Source organism: Podarcis tiliguerta (assembly GCF_965153285.1).
Source record: "Podarcis tiliguerta genome assembly, chromosome: 11".
In the NCBI taxonomy this organism is placed as follows: domain Eukaryota; kingdom Metazoa; phylum Chordata; class Lepidosauria; order Squamata; family Lacertidae; genus Podarcis; species Podarcis tiliguerta.
The window spans coordinates 25,105,593-25,122,638 of record NC_139544.1 but is presented as its reverse complement, the minus strand read 5'-3'; the positions used below and the strand labels follow the sequence as shown (position 1 = coordinate 25,122,638).

Genomic DNA, 17,046 nt, shown 5'->3' with positions numbered 1-17,046 from the left:
GGAATCAGTGTGTTTTTAAATGAGTAGAATGTGTCCTTTTATTTCAAATGCATCTCTGGGTTATCTGTGGGGCATAGGAATTTGTTCTTTCCCCCCCTTCAAAATATAGTCCAGCCCTTCACAAGGACTGAGGGATAGTAGACCGGCCTCCTGCTGAAAACGTTTGCTGGCCCCTGATCTAAATGAATCAATAGTCTGAGAAAGCTTCCTGTATTGTTCCCACCCCAATAAATTTAGCATATAGAGCCCCCGGGTCTATTGTAATGTACAGCGCTTGTGAGCCTGCAGCCACCTCCCATCTGAATGTGCCAGAGGCATCCCTACACATCAGGGGTGGCTCATCTTGTTTTGCTACCCAAGGCAAAATGGGAACTGCCCTGAAGCCTCACTTACCAGGGTTGCACAGCTGCCGTTTCCTGCAAGATCACCTTAGATGTCTACAACATCTCACCGGAAGCCAACACCACTTCTCTTGCAATAGGGACGAGTGGGGCAGCCATGGGGGCAAGAGCCCTGTGGGAGTCTGCCTTCTGCCTCACAGACGTGCTGGCCCTGCTGCATATGTGCATTCACATCTCTAAATTATCACCCCCACTCCCAATCCTGATTAAGTACTTAGCAATGCCCCTGCATGGCAGTTAGCTGAGGTACATAAAAAATAACCTGATGGGAATCGTTCTGGCACCTTGAGGCCTTTACTGTTACCTAACTTTTCGCGGGCTAAAGGAAAAAGTTACACTGCAATAAGGCTGCAATTCTAAATGATTGCACTGAGAGTCTGTGCACCACAGAAATAGTGTGGTTTACTTCCTGGAAAGAATGGCCAGGCTCACGCTGCCAACCTGCTAGTCTTTTAAGGTACAGAGTCTAGCCAGAGCTCCCCAACCATCAAGTAAATAAAAAAATATATATTTAAAAGTAGGAATGGTCTATGCTTACTGCACAAGAAAACTGCATTGGAAAAAGTAGGAATTTGAGAAGGAAGTGCCGAAAAGGTTTTCAGCAAACCCAAGAAAACTTGTCTTAGCACTTAAAAAAAAAGAAAGATGAAAACAGGTGTGTTCTTTGTACGTAGTTTTGCAAGACTCATTTACCGCATGAAAGGAACTCCCCGATATTATTTTTTTATTATTATTATTATTTAGCTTCCTAGTTTTCGAATGACTGAAGATTTGGGGCAGCCTTTTTTTCTGAGTCTTTGGGGTCCAACGGAAGTAATTTAAAGGTGGAGCCCTTTCATCCCGAATCTGCAGTTAGACAGAGCCATGAGGAGGAGGAGGACCAGGCGCGTGTCCTCCCTCCCTTTACATAAATCCTGGCCACGCCCCTATTTTAAGGCACCCCAAGACTTGCCCTTTCCGCCTTGGGGACGTCGCCCCCTGCTCCATCAGGTGGCTCGAGCGCAAAGGCGCGCGCAGGGACCCCGAAACTGCCATCTCGCAGGGCGGCTCCATCCAAGGCCCCCGCGAGCCTGAGAAGGTGCAAGGACTCACCAATCCCTGCGCCGCCTGCAGGCCGGAGTCCGTCCCTCCAGCCCGGCCAGGAAGGAAGGCAGGAAGGCGAGCGAGTGAGGCGGCGGTGGGCGGGCCAGAAGCAGCGAACCGGCGGACGGGGAGGCAGGCGCTGGAGCTGCTCCTCCGCCTCGCCAGCCACACACAATCCCCGCCCCGGGCCCGCGGAATAAGAGCGCGGGGCGGGGCGGCCGGCCTCTCCTCTCTGGCTCGCTCGCCGTCGCAGCGTCGCCGGCGGCCGGGACGCGGCCCCTCAGGCCCCGGCACCCTGGAAGGCAGGTAGGCGAGCAAGCGAGGGGGCGCCGCCGCCGCTGCGGCAAGGAGAGTAAGGTCGGGCTGGGCTGGGCTGAGGAGAGGCCGGCGGCTGCGGATGCGCCAAGAAGGCGCGCCCTTTGCACCTCGGAAGAGCCCGGTGAGCAGAGCCGGGGAGAAACGAAGGGCTGGGTGAGGCTCCGGCGAGAGCCGTGCCCGCGAGGCGAGGAGGTATAGCGGCCGAGGAGGCGCGCGCGCCCGGCGACCGAGGTGCAGCGCACCGCCTGTGTGTGTATTTGCGGGCGCGCGCGCGCTTGTAAACATTTGGGTTGTGTGTACGTTTGTCTCCCTTCGTTACACGCCGCGGGATTCTGGCGGTCCGCTTCGTTGGTGCGATGTAGCTCTCCTAGCCCAAGTCAGAAAGGCAAAATGCCTTCGTGCTTTCATGAATATTGTTTCCAACGGTTCTTGTGTGCGCCCATAAGTAGATAATACATTTGCATTTACAAAGTGTGTGTGTGCGTTGTTGTTTTTTCCTCAAGTGCCGGTCTGAAAAATCCTATTCCAGGTTGTGTAGGTTGCATACATTATGTTAAGTGTGTCTCTACGGACTGAGCATAAATCATGTGCATATGGTTTTTTTTATACGGCATGTGCTCAGAAATGTCAGCCTTGCAACACATGTGCCAGGCTTTAGAACATACACTCTCTTCTCTAGCTTCTGGATAGCAGGATTTTTTTAAAAAAAAACTGCTAGAGTATGCCAATAGTTATGTAGTATTGTGTGACCTCTCTTAAGACTGCTGTACTTAGATGGGTGCAGTATTTTGCAATTGTATATGCAGTAAGATGTTGTCTAGGTTGAGCAATATATGCTACATACAATATGAAGTCCAGACTTACAGATGCAATCCATGTGTGTTTGTTTATTTCAGTGTGGCATGAGGGTCTTTGATCTTGCGCTGCTCTCTGTGCTTTGTGTAGGGAGGCGTCATGTACTATTTTTTTCCATTGCAAGAAAATGCCAAACATTTCTACACAATGGCAGGCCTTTGTAGGTAGCAACGTTGTTCAGCTACACCACACTCTCTGTGCTTCCCAAGGTCTTGCAGAAAGAAATGGCAAAGCATTAAAACAAAGCAGGTGCTGCCCCACTGCAAGTTTAATTTCAGCGAATAAGGTGACCAAAATTAGTTGCCTGCTGCTGTGCAGCCTCTGCCTCTCAGTCTGCTGAAATGCATCTCTGTCATCGCTGAGCTAGAGTACTGAAGCTGTGCCAAGGAATAGTGCTGAAGTGTAGTTTGTGTGCTGTCTCCCTCTCTCTGAGCGTGCTTCAATGACTCTCCTTGGTGCTGCTGCTTTGACTCATTGTCCATAAAAGGAAGTAGCACTATGGAGAGCTCTTGGCAGCCATGGATTCCTCTGCATGACAGACTGGAATCTTTTTGACCCGGTTCTCATGGAGCCTGGTCTTCACCGTTGCATACCGTTTTCACTGCATCTCTATTCTGCAGAAGTGCCTTCATGTTGGCGACCAGGAGCCACGCATGGCAAAAGAGAGGTTGTAGCTTTAAAGGAAGTTAAAGGTTAACACCTTTATTCAACAGCAATGATAAACCATGGTGCTTGCCCAAGTACAAAACATTTTCAGATTATACAACTATTGCATATTTCTAGCAAAGGTCCCCTTTGCTGCCACCTTAAGCTACCCATATTTATGCATATTTTGAAATTCCAGAAACCTCTGCTCCAAAGCATCATCAGTAATGTATACCTACAACTACGACTAGAAATGTGAAGGCCTGGGAAAATCCATGGGAAAACTGATCCCCTCCCCAAAAGCCTTTTATTTTGCTTTGTTCTTTTCTGAAAAAAAAGAGTTATGAAATATTTTATTTTAGAATTATGAACAAAATATTTCATAACAGCTTTTAATATATTTAGTACTCTGCCCAAAAAAGAATTCTAAAACTGTGTAACCAGAAGACTTATGTAAGACTGTGTACAGTCTCATATCCTTATTATTCCAGTATACTAAGAACAGGCAAGTCCTGAGTTGTACTTAGAGAGTTCAACTCTCAAATGCAAAATGAAGATGTATTTCTGTCTCTTGAAGGGCACAGCCATTGTCATAGCACAGGGGAGAAAGATCCAGTACCTTATTTGCTTGTGGACTTGGCCTTGCTGGCATAGTTAGTGGATCATTTTCTTTCCTTCTGACTAGGCCTCAAAATTACTGGGAGTGGCAGAAAGTACAGAGCAAAATAATTTTGTTGCAACTCAATTCATGCTGCTACAGATCCTTTGGATCCAAGATTTAAAGGCAGAATGTTAAGTGATGATGGCTTCCTCATTTGACTGGATTACAAAACAGGCAGTACACCTGGGGCTTGGTGTCGGAAAGGTGCTTTGAAATGTTGCAGAGCACAGAACATCTTCAGGTGTTTGGTCAAGGAGTCTGGGATTCTGCCAAGCAATATTCCTCCTGCAACGTAGAGAGAAGGCCTTTACACAACACAGCCTCTGAGTCTTCATGTTTATTACCTACTTCAGATCCCTCCATTTTTTGCAGCATGTAAAATAAGCTGGCCTATGTTTGAAAATGCACCAAATCAAGAAATAAACTGACATGTTGAAAGAGTAGAAGCATGTTTCAATCTGGGCAAAATCTTCAATTGTTGGAAGCCCGTGATTAATACAATAACAAATAAGAAGAAAGAGAACTGATAGTGATAGCTTAGAAAAAGAGACTGATTAAATTTCATATAGTACTCGGTTCATTTTGTCCTCCATCCCCTTTTTCTCAGCTCTTTATATGGAAATGGATGGTTTATGTCTGCTTGACATGGTGGAGAACTGGAGGTGATAAAATAATTTCCCGATAAATAATAATTGGTTTTGGTTGTGTTTGGATGTTAATGGTTTCTGTGTTTGCCTGTTCTTCATAGACAGGCAAAACCAAAGAGATGTTAGGTTCCTTACAGTTTAGCAGTAGCTTGTAGCTACATTTCTAACAAAAACTTTAAAAAACAAATTCAATTTGTAATTATTGTCTAAATAAACTGTACTGCTAATATATCAGACATGTTAATTATATGGCAAACCGAGTTATGCATAATACTTTTTATGTTCCCAAAGTAACAAATTGACTTTCAATATGTAAAGGGTGCTTTAAAAAAAGGGAATATTGCATGTTTTCACACACACAGTCACACACTGAAAAGTTCATTTTCCCACAGCTACAAAGCTTCCAGAAATTTTGCATCTCAAATCATAACCCACTTGGATGCAAAAATCCTGAGTTCTCTTTAGGCCCAGAAGCTCTGTATACAACTAGCAAAATCCAAAGACTGCCTTGAGCTTTATGTTTATTATGTTTATGGGGAGTGTAGTGTATTGTGTCATCTTCACTATCTCATTTGCAATACACTTGTGCACGTTTTTGGAGCACCCATGAAGCAAAGGTTTTATCACAGAATCATAGAGTTAGAAGGGTCATCTAGCTTAACCCCGTGGAATGCAGGAAACTCAGCTAAATCATCCATGGCAGATGGTCATCAGTATACAAAGGCAATTTGATTTGCAAGTTGCATTAGTCCTCTTCTGGTAACTAATGTGTGGAGGGGCTTCTGAGTACATGCTGGCTGACCTTTCATACTAGACACTGGCACCAATCCAGAGGTGACCCAATGAGGGGGATATAGGGCTCCACTGTTGTATATTTACTGGGTTTTTATCCCAGCCTTCCTTCAGAAGGAGCCCAGGGCAGCCATACAACATTAAGTTAAATAATACACAAACTAAAACACAAATCAGCAACCTCAAAGACTGCTAAAAACTTCAGGTACTCAATGCCTGGGTGAATTAAAACATTTTGAGATTCACTAGAAAGATAGTTCCATAATCAGGGTGCTGCAGAAAAAGCCATTCTGTAGGTCCCCTCCTTTTCTGGGTACTGTCCATTTGTGGCACCACTATATGAATCTACTGTGTTAATGAGTGAGTGTTCCTAGCTCAGTGAAGGGAGCCCTGCGCATATAACACCCATATGCACACCCCACGCCCAGACTCTGCTTCAGAATGACACTGACTGTAGAAGTCTGCATCTATGGAGTGGGGCTAGCTGGTGCCATCTTGGAAGCCCCTCTATGCAGTTTTAATGCATGGGTGCTAAATGACTCAAGAGGTTTAATCTGTGTGATTACGGTGGTTAAGTGAGCATTTCATCAAAAGAAAAACTGCAAGCCCCAGTTGTGAAAAACTATCACAGTTAAAAGAAACAGCCAGAGTTGTTATGCTGCAGGTCTGATTTGAAAAAGCTATTTATAGTCTTTTGTTATATGTGCCAGAGTTTGTGTCCGGGGTGCTTAATGCAGCCAGAATGATATATCCTGTGTACCCAGATCCATGCAGAACTGTCTAATCAAATACAGGCAAGTGGTTCTGCTTGGAAAATCCCACAAAACGCAAGCATGCGCATGTATGACGTAAAAAGCTTTCAGTCATTGGGTTTGAGTGTAACTGCACGCTGCAAGCATTAGGAAACATCTGTTGCTTAGGGATAGTAGTGGCGAGGGACTAAGGCTAGCCAAAATGATCTCACTTTTCACAATAAACCAGTTTGAATAATCACCTGTGTGAGAAACATAATTGATATCTTATATAGGCCTAAGAAATCTGTGCTTTTCTTAGGACAGTATGGACAAGTTGCAGTATTTAGAGGAGATAATTCCATCATCACTTGAGAGTATGTAAACAAGGAATTCCATGACGTTTTCAACCGCATCCTCATGTCTGACAGTCTTGGGTCGTTCTCAGGTCACTGTGCTTCTTGATAGAACTGTGGACCAGTGATGCTGACTACCTTCCTGTTCTTAACATCATTGGCTTTCACATTGTGTTCCATGGAATGATACATTATCCGGGATTCTCCTCTAAGGAGATGGACAGTAACAGAAAACTGACTGCCCATGCAACAGTTTTTGGGGACTTCAGTGACTGCTGTCCCTTTCAAAGCCAAAACATGACTGCCCTAGGTTCATGGATATTTATGTATGTTATGTGTCCTGGAAGCTTCTGGAGCAGTTGATGGCATGTGAAATCCCAGCCCATTTCTTGTCCTGGCTGATGCTTCCTTTTCAATCTCTTGGGAGAGAGCTCGTAGTCAAGAAAGTTGTTTTCAGTTGTATGGGCTACAGGAGAGCAACAAAAAGCTATTTGTCTGTAGTGAATAGTGAGAAGGTAAGAACAAGGTTATCAATAATAATCTGTCTTCTCCCCCATCCCCAACACTTCCTCAGTCACCTGCCAACATGAAGTTCTCTTTGTTTATACACATCTCTGGGCTCACAAGTGTTTCTCTGTGTGCATATGTGTGCAGTATTTTGCTGTCATATATAGTTATGCAAAACTTCATCCTGTCTACCTATTAGATATGTCACATACATACATTGTACACAAATGCCACCTGCACGTGCAATACATGTAGAACTGAATGCACACAACCACACTCTTAGTGTCAGCTGTCATGCCAAATACCAAATATCTCAGTATAAAAACACGTCGCACATCAACACATGGAAAGCAAGTGTCCTTCCAGTATTATTTGTACAGTAAAGCTGGGGAAAATGAGCAAATATTACAAAAGCTTGTCAGTATGGGTGGGAGTTCTACAGCAGTAGTGATGTAAAAAAACTTCCCTAATACCTAATAGCCATACCACACCTTTCCATTGTTGGGAACCATGCTTAAGGCCAGATTGAAAGCAAAAGTTGCAGAGTCTTAAAACATCACTGAAATGTAGGAGAAAATTGCAGCAGGTAACAGTCACCATAAACAACAGAATTAAGAGGTAAACAGTTTCTGAACAGTTAAATTAAAATCCTGTCTCAATACAAGTAACTTAAGTTGACAAATTGGCTTTTCCTCTGCCTGCAGTCAGGCTTCCATGAAATACTTTTAACAGAATGCATCCTCTGTGACACAAGTCAGGGAGGAAGTGCAGGTGATCTACATGTTTCCTGTCATATGTAACACACTATGTGTGGCCCATGGATGTGTAATATTGGCATGTCAGTGACCCACAGACTGGACAGGTGTGCTGCCGTCATGCCAACACTATTATGTGTGTGGAACAGCACTCATGGTAGCTACGTTTAGCATTAGAAATTCACTAGGCGCCAGGTGCATTTTGCACTTGGCTATCAGACACTTACAATTGAGTGAAGATGCCCAGGCACTAAGATGATGCCTGACTTTCCCATCATCTGGAGGTGCGTGCCTGGGGATCCTTGGATCTTGACTGTTTTCACACACTAGCAGCATATACAGGGTACCTCAGGTTACATACGCTTCAGGTTACAGACTCTGCTAACCCAGAAATAGTGCTTCGGGTTAAGAACTTTGCTTCAGGATGAGAACAGAAATTGTGCTCTGGCGGCGCGGCAGCAGCAGGAGGCCCCATTAGCTAAAGTGGTGCTTCAGGTTAAGAACAGTTTCAGGTTAAGAACAGACCTCCGGAACGAATTAAGTACTTAACCCGAGGTACTACTGTACTGGAGAATTCTATCCACCATATTTTATCTGAACAATCAGAATGAATTTCAGGAACCAAAAAGTCGTATGGAAAAATATGACTTCCAAGCCATTTGGCCCCAAAACGGAAAATAGGCATTCCGTTTTGGCGACTGTAACCCTGGTTGAAGGAGCCATTTGGCACCTAGCTTATATATCTTAGTTTCTAACACTGGAAGTTTAAATGTGACTGGGCATGTGGGATGTTTGCATGGGTATGCTTTTGCATGCAGCATGGGACACAGAGGGCAATGCCATGAAATGCCATGCTTCCATGAATGACTTCTGCTCACACAACATAATTTCTTTCCCCCACCCACCCCCATCCCGCAGGGGGAGGCAGAGGGAAGGGATGTTCAGTTGCACAAATGAAAGTCCTTGTGCTGATGGGATGGCCTTGTTGACTACAGCACAGAGTAAGTCGGGACTTAGTAAGAAGTCTGAAGAACTGTTGCTCTGAATGAGAACATAATTCTGGTGCAGAAAGTGAGCCAAGTTGTTCTTGCTAGGCACCGTTGCCTTTATCTGTACTCAGGGTATTTATTTTTACCCCTCCATTTAAGGCGCCTTACAATAAAAATGTGAAAAACACAAGAATTGAACCAAAAAAAATAAGAGAAAAATAGCATCATATGAAATCATATTTAGGAGTCCAGGAATAAAATCAGTAAAATGACCGATTTGTCATTTGAAAGTGCAGATGCATTATATTGAGAATCCTGCCTCATTAAGATATCAGGTGATTTTTAGACTACAGCTTTCTCGATTAATCTAAATCCTATGGATGTGAAAGCACATGCAGTATAGATTTGAATATTTTATGGGTGTGTTTAGCATTATGGAATATGTGCTCATTTTCAGCATTTATTTGTACTTGCCTTTCAGAGGACTTCAAGCCTCTTGAGGTGTTGAGCTGTAACTCGAATAGAGATTAAACATCTGCTTAGTTTACTACCTTTCACTTTCAGATTGACCGTTGGAGATAAATGTTAACCTCTAATTTTGTACCTACAGTCAACCAGTAATCTTTCTTTGCCCTTCAGTAGTAACCTAACACAACTTCAGTCACTCTTACTTAGTAGCAATTTATTTATTTATTTGTGTGTGTGTGTGTGTGTGTGTGTGTGTGTGTGTAAAAGCATACCTAATCTGTGTTGTGATCTTGAGAATGTTTCAGTACCATTCCTCAAGGTTCTTAGTTTTGCCATTATAGTCAGAAACTGAATCTCCATTGTGATGTAAAATGCTTATGATACCATTGTTTCCAGAGCTGCCTTTTCTTGCATTCATCTCATGGGCTGCTAGCTCATCAGACTGACACGAGGAAACTATTTTAGGATTAATGTAGTTGGAGTCAGTCAGAGGCCAAACTGGACAAGACACCATTCACATAATTGCTTTTTTAAAAGCAAGTGTGTGTGACTGTATATGCATGTGTGATCCAGATCAAGACCTGGTGGAGTAAGGAGGGCTTTCATCCTTTTCTCCCCCTTGTATACCTGGCCCAGATTGGGCCCTTTGCACCACCTATTCGTATTAAACTGTACTAATGGAAGTTTTTCTTCAAATGTTAATAGAAGCTGTGGCCCCACAGTTCATATTGGGACTGTAGTTGTGGGGCAGGGAGTGTAGAGGCTAAAGCCTCCCTAACCCTGATCAAGGTCTGCTGTTAACTTACTCTTCTTCTTTTTTTAAGCCATTCACATAATTCAGTGGTTGCCAATCATTCTGGACCAGTGGCATATTTAGAATTTTGAGAAAGTGCTATGGAGGCCAGTTACGAAATGGCTGGAGGTGTGGCATTACCAAAATTTAGATTGAATGCAGTTTCCCCATCTCACCCCATCCCTGGACAAAACGATGATGTTAGGTTTTGTGCAGTTTACTAACCGTCTAGTTTTACATTGGGGCGGTGAGTCTGTGTCCTTCCAGTTGCTCCTTGACTCCAGCTCCCATCATTCTTGGCCACTGACGATTCCAGCTGGGGCTGATGGGAGTTGGAGTCCAGCAGCGTCCAAAAGGCCGCCCTGGTTTGTATGAAATGCAGCGCAGTCCTGTGCTCACTTACTCAGAAGTCGTTCCTGCTATGTTCAGTGGGACTTAGTCCTAGGTAAATGTTTATATAGAACTGTGGCGTACATTTTTTGAAATCTGGAAACTATTTCTGTCTTAACATTTCCCCAAGGTTCAGGGTAATGTTCTATAGCCAACTCTCAAGAGACTGCAATCTCAGAATTAAAAACTGGCAGTGATCTACCTCTGTTTTGGGGGTTTTAGGGGTTACAAAAAAAGCTTTTTGGGAGGGAAGTTCCATGGGGGGGGGTGTTAAAGGCAAGGGACAAAGGGGTAAAGTCACTCACAAAAAGATCACTGTGGATCAAAAATCACAGAGAAAGCTCCGCCTTCCCTTCCAGAGATCATACAACAATGGAGGGTGGGGTGAGGGGGCGTGGTAGGAGTCAGAGATCCACCATGGGGATCTACCAGTAGATCGCAATCGACCTGTTGGATATCCCTGTTTTATAGTGTCTCCTTCATGAAAGCACTTTTTGCATAGGAAGTGTGTATCTTCCAAGTCAGTGTGCTTACTCTCATATAACTGTGGTATAAAACAAAAAGGTTCCTGTTCTTTTGACCCGAGAGTCTGCTTGCTCCTAAACAGCTCAGAAAAAACACACACCATAAAAATCCTTCCCAAACTGGCCAAGGCCCTTGAGAGTGGCACAGTTATGTCCTTGTTCTCCCGACACAGGGCATTGATGGTTATAATCAATGGACAATTCTCTGCTGACATTTGAAATTGCAGTGGAACAGAGGGGAGGAGCAAAAGGTATTTTCAGTATATACGACCCAAGCTTCAGTTTTCCTGGAATATATTAGGAAGACAGTATAAAATCTAGGAAGGGGCTTTTTCTATTCAATACCTGCAGTGGATTTATTTTCATCCATGCCGTGCACATGTTCTGTGTTCCCAGTCACAGTATTTATTTATTTATTTCATTTGAATAGGAAAAAAATCCCCAAGAAACATTAACACCAAATATAACAACAGCAATAAAACAAAAACCTAAAATCTTAGTCTAGATATTTATATGCGTATATAAATGTTGAATTCTACCCATCCCACTTAAAAGGATGAGCACAACAAGAGGCCATAGACATAATGAGTTAACCCTCCAATTTAAGGGCCGAAGACTTGGGTAAATAACAGTATTTTTGCCTGGCACCTAAAGACAGACAATGATGGTGCCTGGGGAGAGCATATTCCATAAGTGGAGGCCACCACTGAAAAGTCCATTCAGTTGCATTATTACTACAACATTTGCAGCTTCCATAACAATACAGTCGTACCTTCGCTTACATATCCCTCTGGATACGTAAACTTTGGGATGCAAACGCGGCAAACTCGGAAGTATTTCCCTGAGTTTCGCCACGCATGCATGCGCAGAAGCGCTCTACGTGCCACGCGCATGTGCAGAAGCGGTCCTCTGGATGCAAATGGATCCCATTCGCAACAGGAGGTACCACTGTATTTGAAACTCGCTTTCAAGGTTTCCCCCTTTCCATTTTGGCAATATATTATGTATTCTATAATAATGTTTATGAGCATATGTTTAGATGAGATGTGGCTCTTTTTACAGCTTGAAAAAAGATAAACCAGATAGCTAAAATGTGTATTTTGTTGGTATGAAATTCTACATTTTGAAATTTACTTAAAGCTATAAAAGTTGTAGGTTTTAGTTCTAGAAACTGATATCTTGCTTCCTTTTCTTGGAATCTTAGTCCTAAATACATTTACTTAAAGTAAAAATAAGTCCATGAAAGATCAACAGAATGTGTTTCCAAGTAACTGTGAGTAGGATTGAGAAAGAAGACACAAATATAGATCTTTTGGAGTATATTTTCTTTTGATTGGTGTGTGTATAAAGCAAGCTGCTAAATGACTGGAAAATGTTTGGAAGACTCTATCATTGTTTGCCACTTGATTTGACATCCATATAGTAGATTTAGTGCAAATAACTTCCAAAGACGCCTTCCTATTCACCTGAAGCTTTTGTCGTGTCAGGTACTAGATAGATGCAATCAAGGTTGCTGATTCTCTTGGGGTCAGGCAGCTAGCTGTCTGTGAGCAGTTCACAGTGAACAGAGATTATGGATCACGTACTCTTAATCTACTTTTGGAAGGTTTGTGTGAGGACATGCTGATTTTCTTCCCTCTCTAAACCAGATGTTAAAAAGGTAATGTTCACTGAGAGGTGGAAACAGACTTTTTACATAAATAAGCAGTCCCACTGAAAGTAATGAGAAATGTACATGATTGTAGTTAGATTACTTTCGTAGCTTTTCACTTGGCATGCACCAGTTGCTTCGGTGGTTCTTGAATAGGAGATGTACAAGGTCAGACCAGCTTCAGAGGAAGCTGTTCTCACTGAGGTCTACAGAGGAGGAAGCTCAAGATACCTTCTGGAAAAATAGCTGCTTTTTAATGTGTGTGTATGTCTTCAAATAAAACTTAGTGATATTTTGACCTTCACATCCACCAGTTCAGCTTCTGAACTGGGAGCATGCGAAAACTTAAGATCTGCTATTTTGCTAGTAGTCTCTGGTACTACATCTTTCAGACGTCCAAGTTGGGCTTAGTCAAAATGCCTTCAGCTGATCTGTTGTGTGGCTTCAGTACCAGGCAAGACCTGGGAATAGTGTTCACTGTAATCTTATTTATTGTGTACAGTATATAATGTTTGCATATCCATGGGGTTCTGCAGTGGTTATTGTGTCTGGCTTCACATTGTAGACGGGCCACAGATCCCATTTTGGGAACAGGACCTGAAAGCTAAGCAAGGTCTTTAAGGTTTCAGGGCAGGTTCATGACAAAAGTGGGACTTGAATCCAAGTCCAACTCTCTTACAATGCATGGGCTTACTCTGGCCCATGAAAATCTAAAGCATGGGTAGGGAACTTTTTCTTTCCTTTGGGGACTGGATGTTGGAAGTGGGCAGGGCCAATGACAAAAGTGGGCAGGGCAGGCCACCCCTTCTTTCTCTCTCTCTGCCACCCCTTTCTCACTTTCTCCCTCTTCCTCGCTCGCTTAGGGGAGGGATGGATCGCTCTTGCCTCACACGTTCCTTTTACCACTTAGCCCATTGGGGCTCTCTTTTCCCTCCACCCACACCACCTGGTTTCCCTTTTCCTTGCCAGACGTCTGAACTTGTTTGCTTGCAGACAGCTCCCCGCCTTGTTCCATTGCTCTGCCTGTTTTGGCTTCCTCTCCCCCCCCACTGTCCTCCCCCCCCCCCCCTAGGTTTCCCCCACAAACATGAAGCTGCAGGTTTTCCACCCTAGCCTAGTCTTTGGAACTTGGGATCACTTGAGAAATGGCAGCCCCAAAGAATCAAATCTCAAATTCTCCCAGTATGCCCCACGGAGAGCCTCAAGGTTGATAAATAGCAACACCCTAGTGGTCCCAGGCCCTAAGGAAGTTAGATTAGCTTCAACCAGAGCCAGGGCCTTTTCAACACTGGCTTCGGCCTGGTGGAACGCTCTGCCTCATGAGACCAGGGCCCTGCAGGATCTGATTTCTTTCCGCAGGGCCTGTAAGACAGAGTTGTTCCGCCTGGCCTTTGGCTTCGAGCCAATTTGATTCCCTCCCCCTCTTTCTTTTTCCTTTTTCCTTTCTCCTCCTGTGATGAGGCTGCATTTTAATATTTTAATGTTTCAATATTTTAATTGTTATATTTTAATCTTGTTTTTAAGTTGTACTCATTCAACTTGTTTTTATTATTGCTTGTTAGCCGCCCTGAGCCCGGCCTTGGCTGGGGAGGGCGGGTATAAATAAAAATTATTATTATTATTATTATTATTATTATTATTATTATTATTATTGTTATTATGTCACTCTGTGCGTTGCAACACACTAATCAAACTGCTTTTTTGTTTTGTTTTTGTATTTCCAGGCTAGCCGATTCATATTTAAAATGGAAGTTGACATTAATGGGGAGTCCAGGTCTATCCTAGCTACTCTCCCGTTGCCTATTGCTGATGTGAGTGCCACCGGCAAGGCCGAGTCCGAGAAACCTCGCTGCTCCAGCACCCCATGTTCGCCGATGCGCCAGACTGTTTCAGGCTACCAGATCCTCCACATGGATTCTAACTATTTGGTTGGCTTCACCACAGGGGAGGAGTTGCTGAAATTAGCTCAGAAGTGCACTGTAGGGGAGGAGAACAAAGTCGAAGCAGTAGTGCCTACTTTGCGTTCCAAACAGCTCGATTCAGGACTTTCCCGCTCCTCCCGGGTGTGTAAAGCCAGAAGCAGGTACTACCAGCCTTACGAGATCCCGGCAATCAATGGCCGGAGAAGGCGGCGGATGCCCAGCTCAGGGGATAAATGCACCAAGCCACTACCTTATGAACCCTACAAGGCTTTTCACGGTCCTTTGCCTCTTTGCCTTTTCAAGGGTAAAAGGGCTCACTCTAAATCCCTAGACTACCTCAATCTGGACAGAATGAACATCAAGGAACCAGCCGACACAGACGTTCTTCAGTATCAGCTCCAACACCTCACCCTAAGAGGGGACCGTATGTTTGCTCAGAACAACACATGAAGATCAATTGCCCTTGGCTCATCTTCACATCAAAAAGCTCTTTACAAGGTGGACAAGCCATGCACGGGGTTCTTGGCTGCAGCAGCAAAGTGTTACCAGACCGCTGTTTGTATGAGTAAGATTATGAAGATAGCATGGGGTGGAAATCACGTGGAAGGAACTACTTGGAAATTCTGTCTGCAGATATCTTTAGAACAGTATAACAAAACAGGGGGTTTTGCACATGGATACCTGGACTCGTGACGATATAAATTCGGAAATCGGTGTACTATGACTTCTGTTTCTAACTGGACTCGCTGTAAGAAATTACTCATGGATAAGCACTGAACTACACTCTTACTTAATACTAAGCATATGTGTGTAAATGTAATGACTTTTGCATCATAGGAAAAATACGTTTGAGTAATCCCATGTGCTCTTTAAAAGAATCCAGTTTAATTTGCCGTAACTGGTTTTGCACTGGGGAAAAAGCAAAACGAAAAGCAAAAAATAAAATAAAAAAATCAATGATGAAATTAAGCCTGAGTACTTAAGTTACTACAACTTTTAAAAAAATGTAATTGAATTACTTTTCAATTTCAAATTGATTTCATTGTAATTAAAAATAAAACAAACTTCAACTGTTTTGGAGAAAAATGGAATATTGGAAGGCAAACATTAATTGATTTTAATTTAGTTTTGTTTGTTTCTTTAAAAAAAAGTCTTAACACCTACATGAGGATCTTTATGTTGTGTATATACATCGTGAACAGCTGCATCTGCATCTGCGGTATACAAATACTAGTTTAGATTCTAGAACTACCATATTACATTATTATTGTTGCGGGGAGGGTCTTGCTAGACCACATTTTAGCACTGCACCTGAACATTCCAGTTTATTTACAGCACTGAATACTACTTTTTAAACCTGGATTTGGGTTTGTTCGTTTGTTTTTAAAAAAGCCTTGAAGGCTTTTACTGGATTATGAATCATGTCGAATGCACTGATTTAAAATGTTTCTTTGAAAAATCATGTCAAAAAAAAAAATATCCTAATTTATCTTGGCTTAACCATAGCATTTAAAAATAATGGATAATTTTGTTTGTTAGTCTCTTTAGGATGTGCAGTTTATTACTGAAGCAGTGTACAACCATTTAATGTTTTTGATCTGTAAGTTATTTAGAAGTGAAAGCTTCAATTTTGAAGAAATTGACTGTGAAACAAAATCATTTAAAAATAATAATAATAATAATAATTCCTGGCACAGTTCTAACTTTTCTGAGTAGAAAGACAGGGTTATTTGTCTCTTGGGATGAATTGGCGAAGGGAGCATATGGTTTGGAAAACTAGGCTTTGTCTCATCTTTGACACCTTTCCCCCACAGTTATGTCGAACCTGCAGAATCTGTCAAAAGATTATGTTTAACTTTGAGGGAGCGCTAGTAATTATTACAACTTGCACCGTTATATTGTAGTGAAGAATGATTTCTTAAGAAACTATTCCTAAATAGCTTTTAGTTTGACCAGAAGAATACCGTCCAATGCCAAAGAGGGTTTTTACACTTATTGATTAAACATTATTTATTGATTTTACCCTGTGGAACGACATTGTTGACTATGAAATAAAAAGGATGACGTGCATACTTTTATATGGTCCTGGTGTGTGTTGTTGCTTTGAGAGTTAGACACTTGGTGATGTGCCTAAAGTGTGTGGCAACACTCCCTTCCCCCACCCCCCAACATTGTAATAGCAAGAAATGCTGCAAGCTGTGTTTGTGTACAGCTCAGTTCACTCTGCTGTTTCCCTCTCTTGGTGATATTGTACATGGGAGGGTTTTTATGAAGAAGATGAGCTGCAAACTTTCTTGTCTTCACCTCACCTTGTTACTGTGTAAAATGGATAACTCCCAAAGCAGCCCCTTGTGGTCATGTGCAAAGTGGTCTTCTTTTGGCAAAGAAACAGACAATTCTAGCTTACCCTGCAAGACATAGGAAGGTTTGTGCTGTCCAAGCTGACTTCACTTTCGATCTCCACTGAAGGAGCTGGTTCCCCCTTAAGACCTTCATGAAACATGGAAGTCAGAAAGCTGGGCCAAGATAGATATAGGGGTGATGGATGGACTGTGGGT

At 42.9% G+C, this 17,046-nt stretch overlaps 1 protein-coding gene across 2 annotated transcripts; it reads left to right on the top strand.

Moving 5' to 3' along the window:
• The first annotated feature begins 1,576 nt into the window (after window positions 1-1,576).
• MACIR (macrophage immunometabolism regulator) lies at window positions 1,577-16,566 on the top strand. 2 transcript variants are annotated; one of them, XM_083404401.1, is made up of 2 exons: window positions 1,577-1,790; window positions 14,291-16,566. In XM_083404401.1, the coding sequence occupies exon 2, from the start codon at window positions 14,312-14,314 to the stop codon at window positions 14,936-14,938; it is 627 nt and encodes a 208-aa protein (XP_083260527.1). In that variant the 5' UTR covers window positions 1,577-1,790; window positions 14,291-14,311; the 3' UTR covers window positions 14,939-16,566. The 2 variants fall into 2 exon arrangements, with proteins under 2 accessions (XP_083260527.1, XP_083260528.1); XM_083404402.1 differs by having other exon boundaries at window positions 1,709-1,786.
• The last annotated feature ends 480 nt before the right edge of the window (window positions 16,567-17,046 follow it).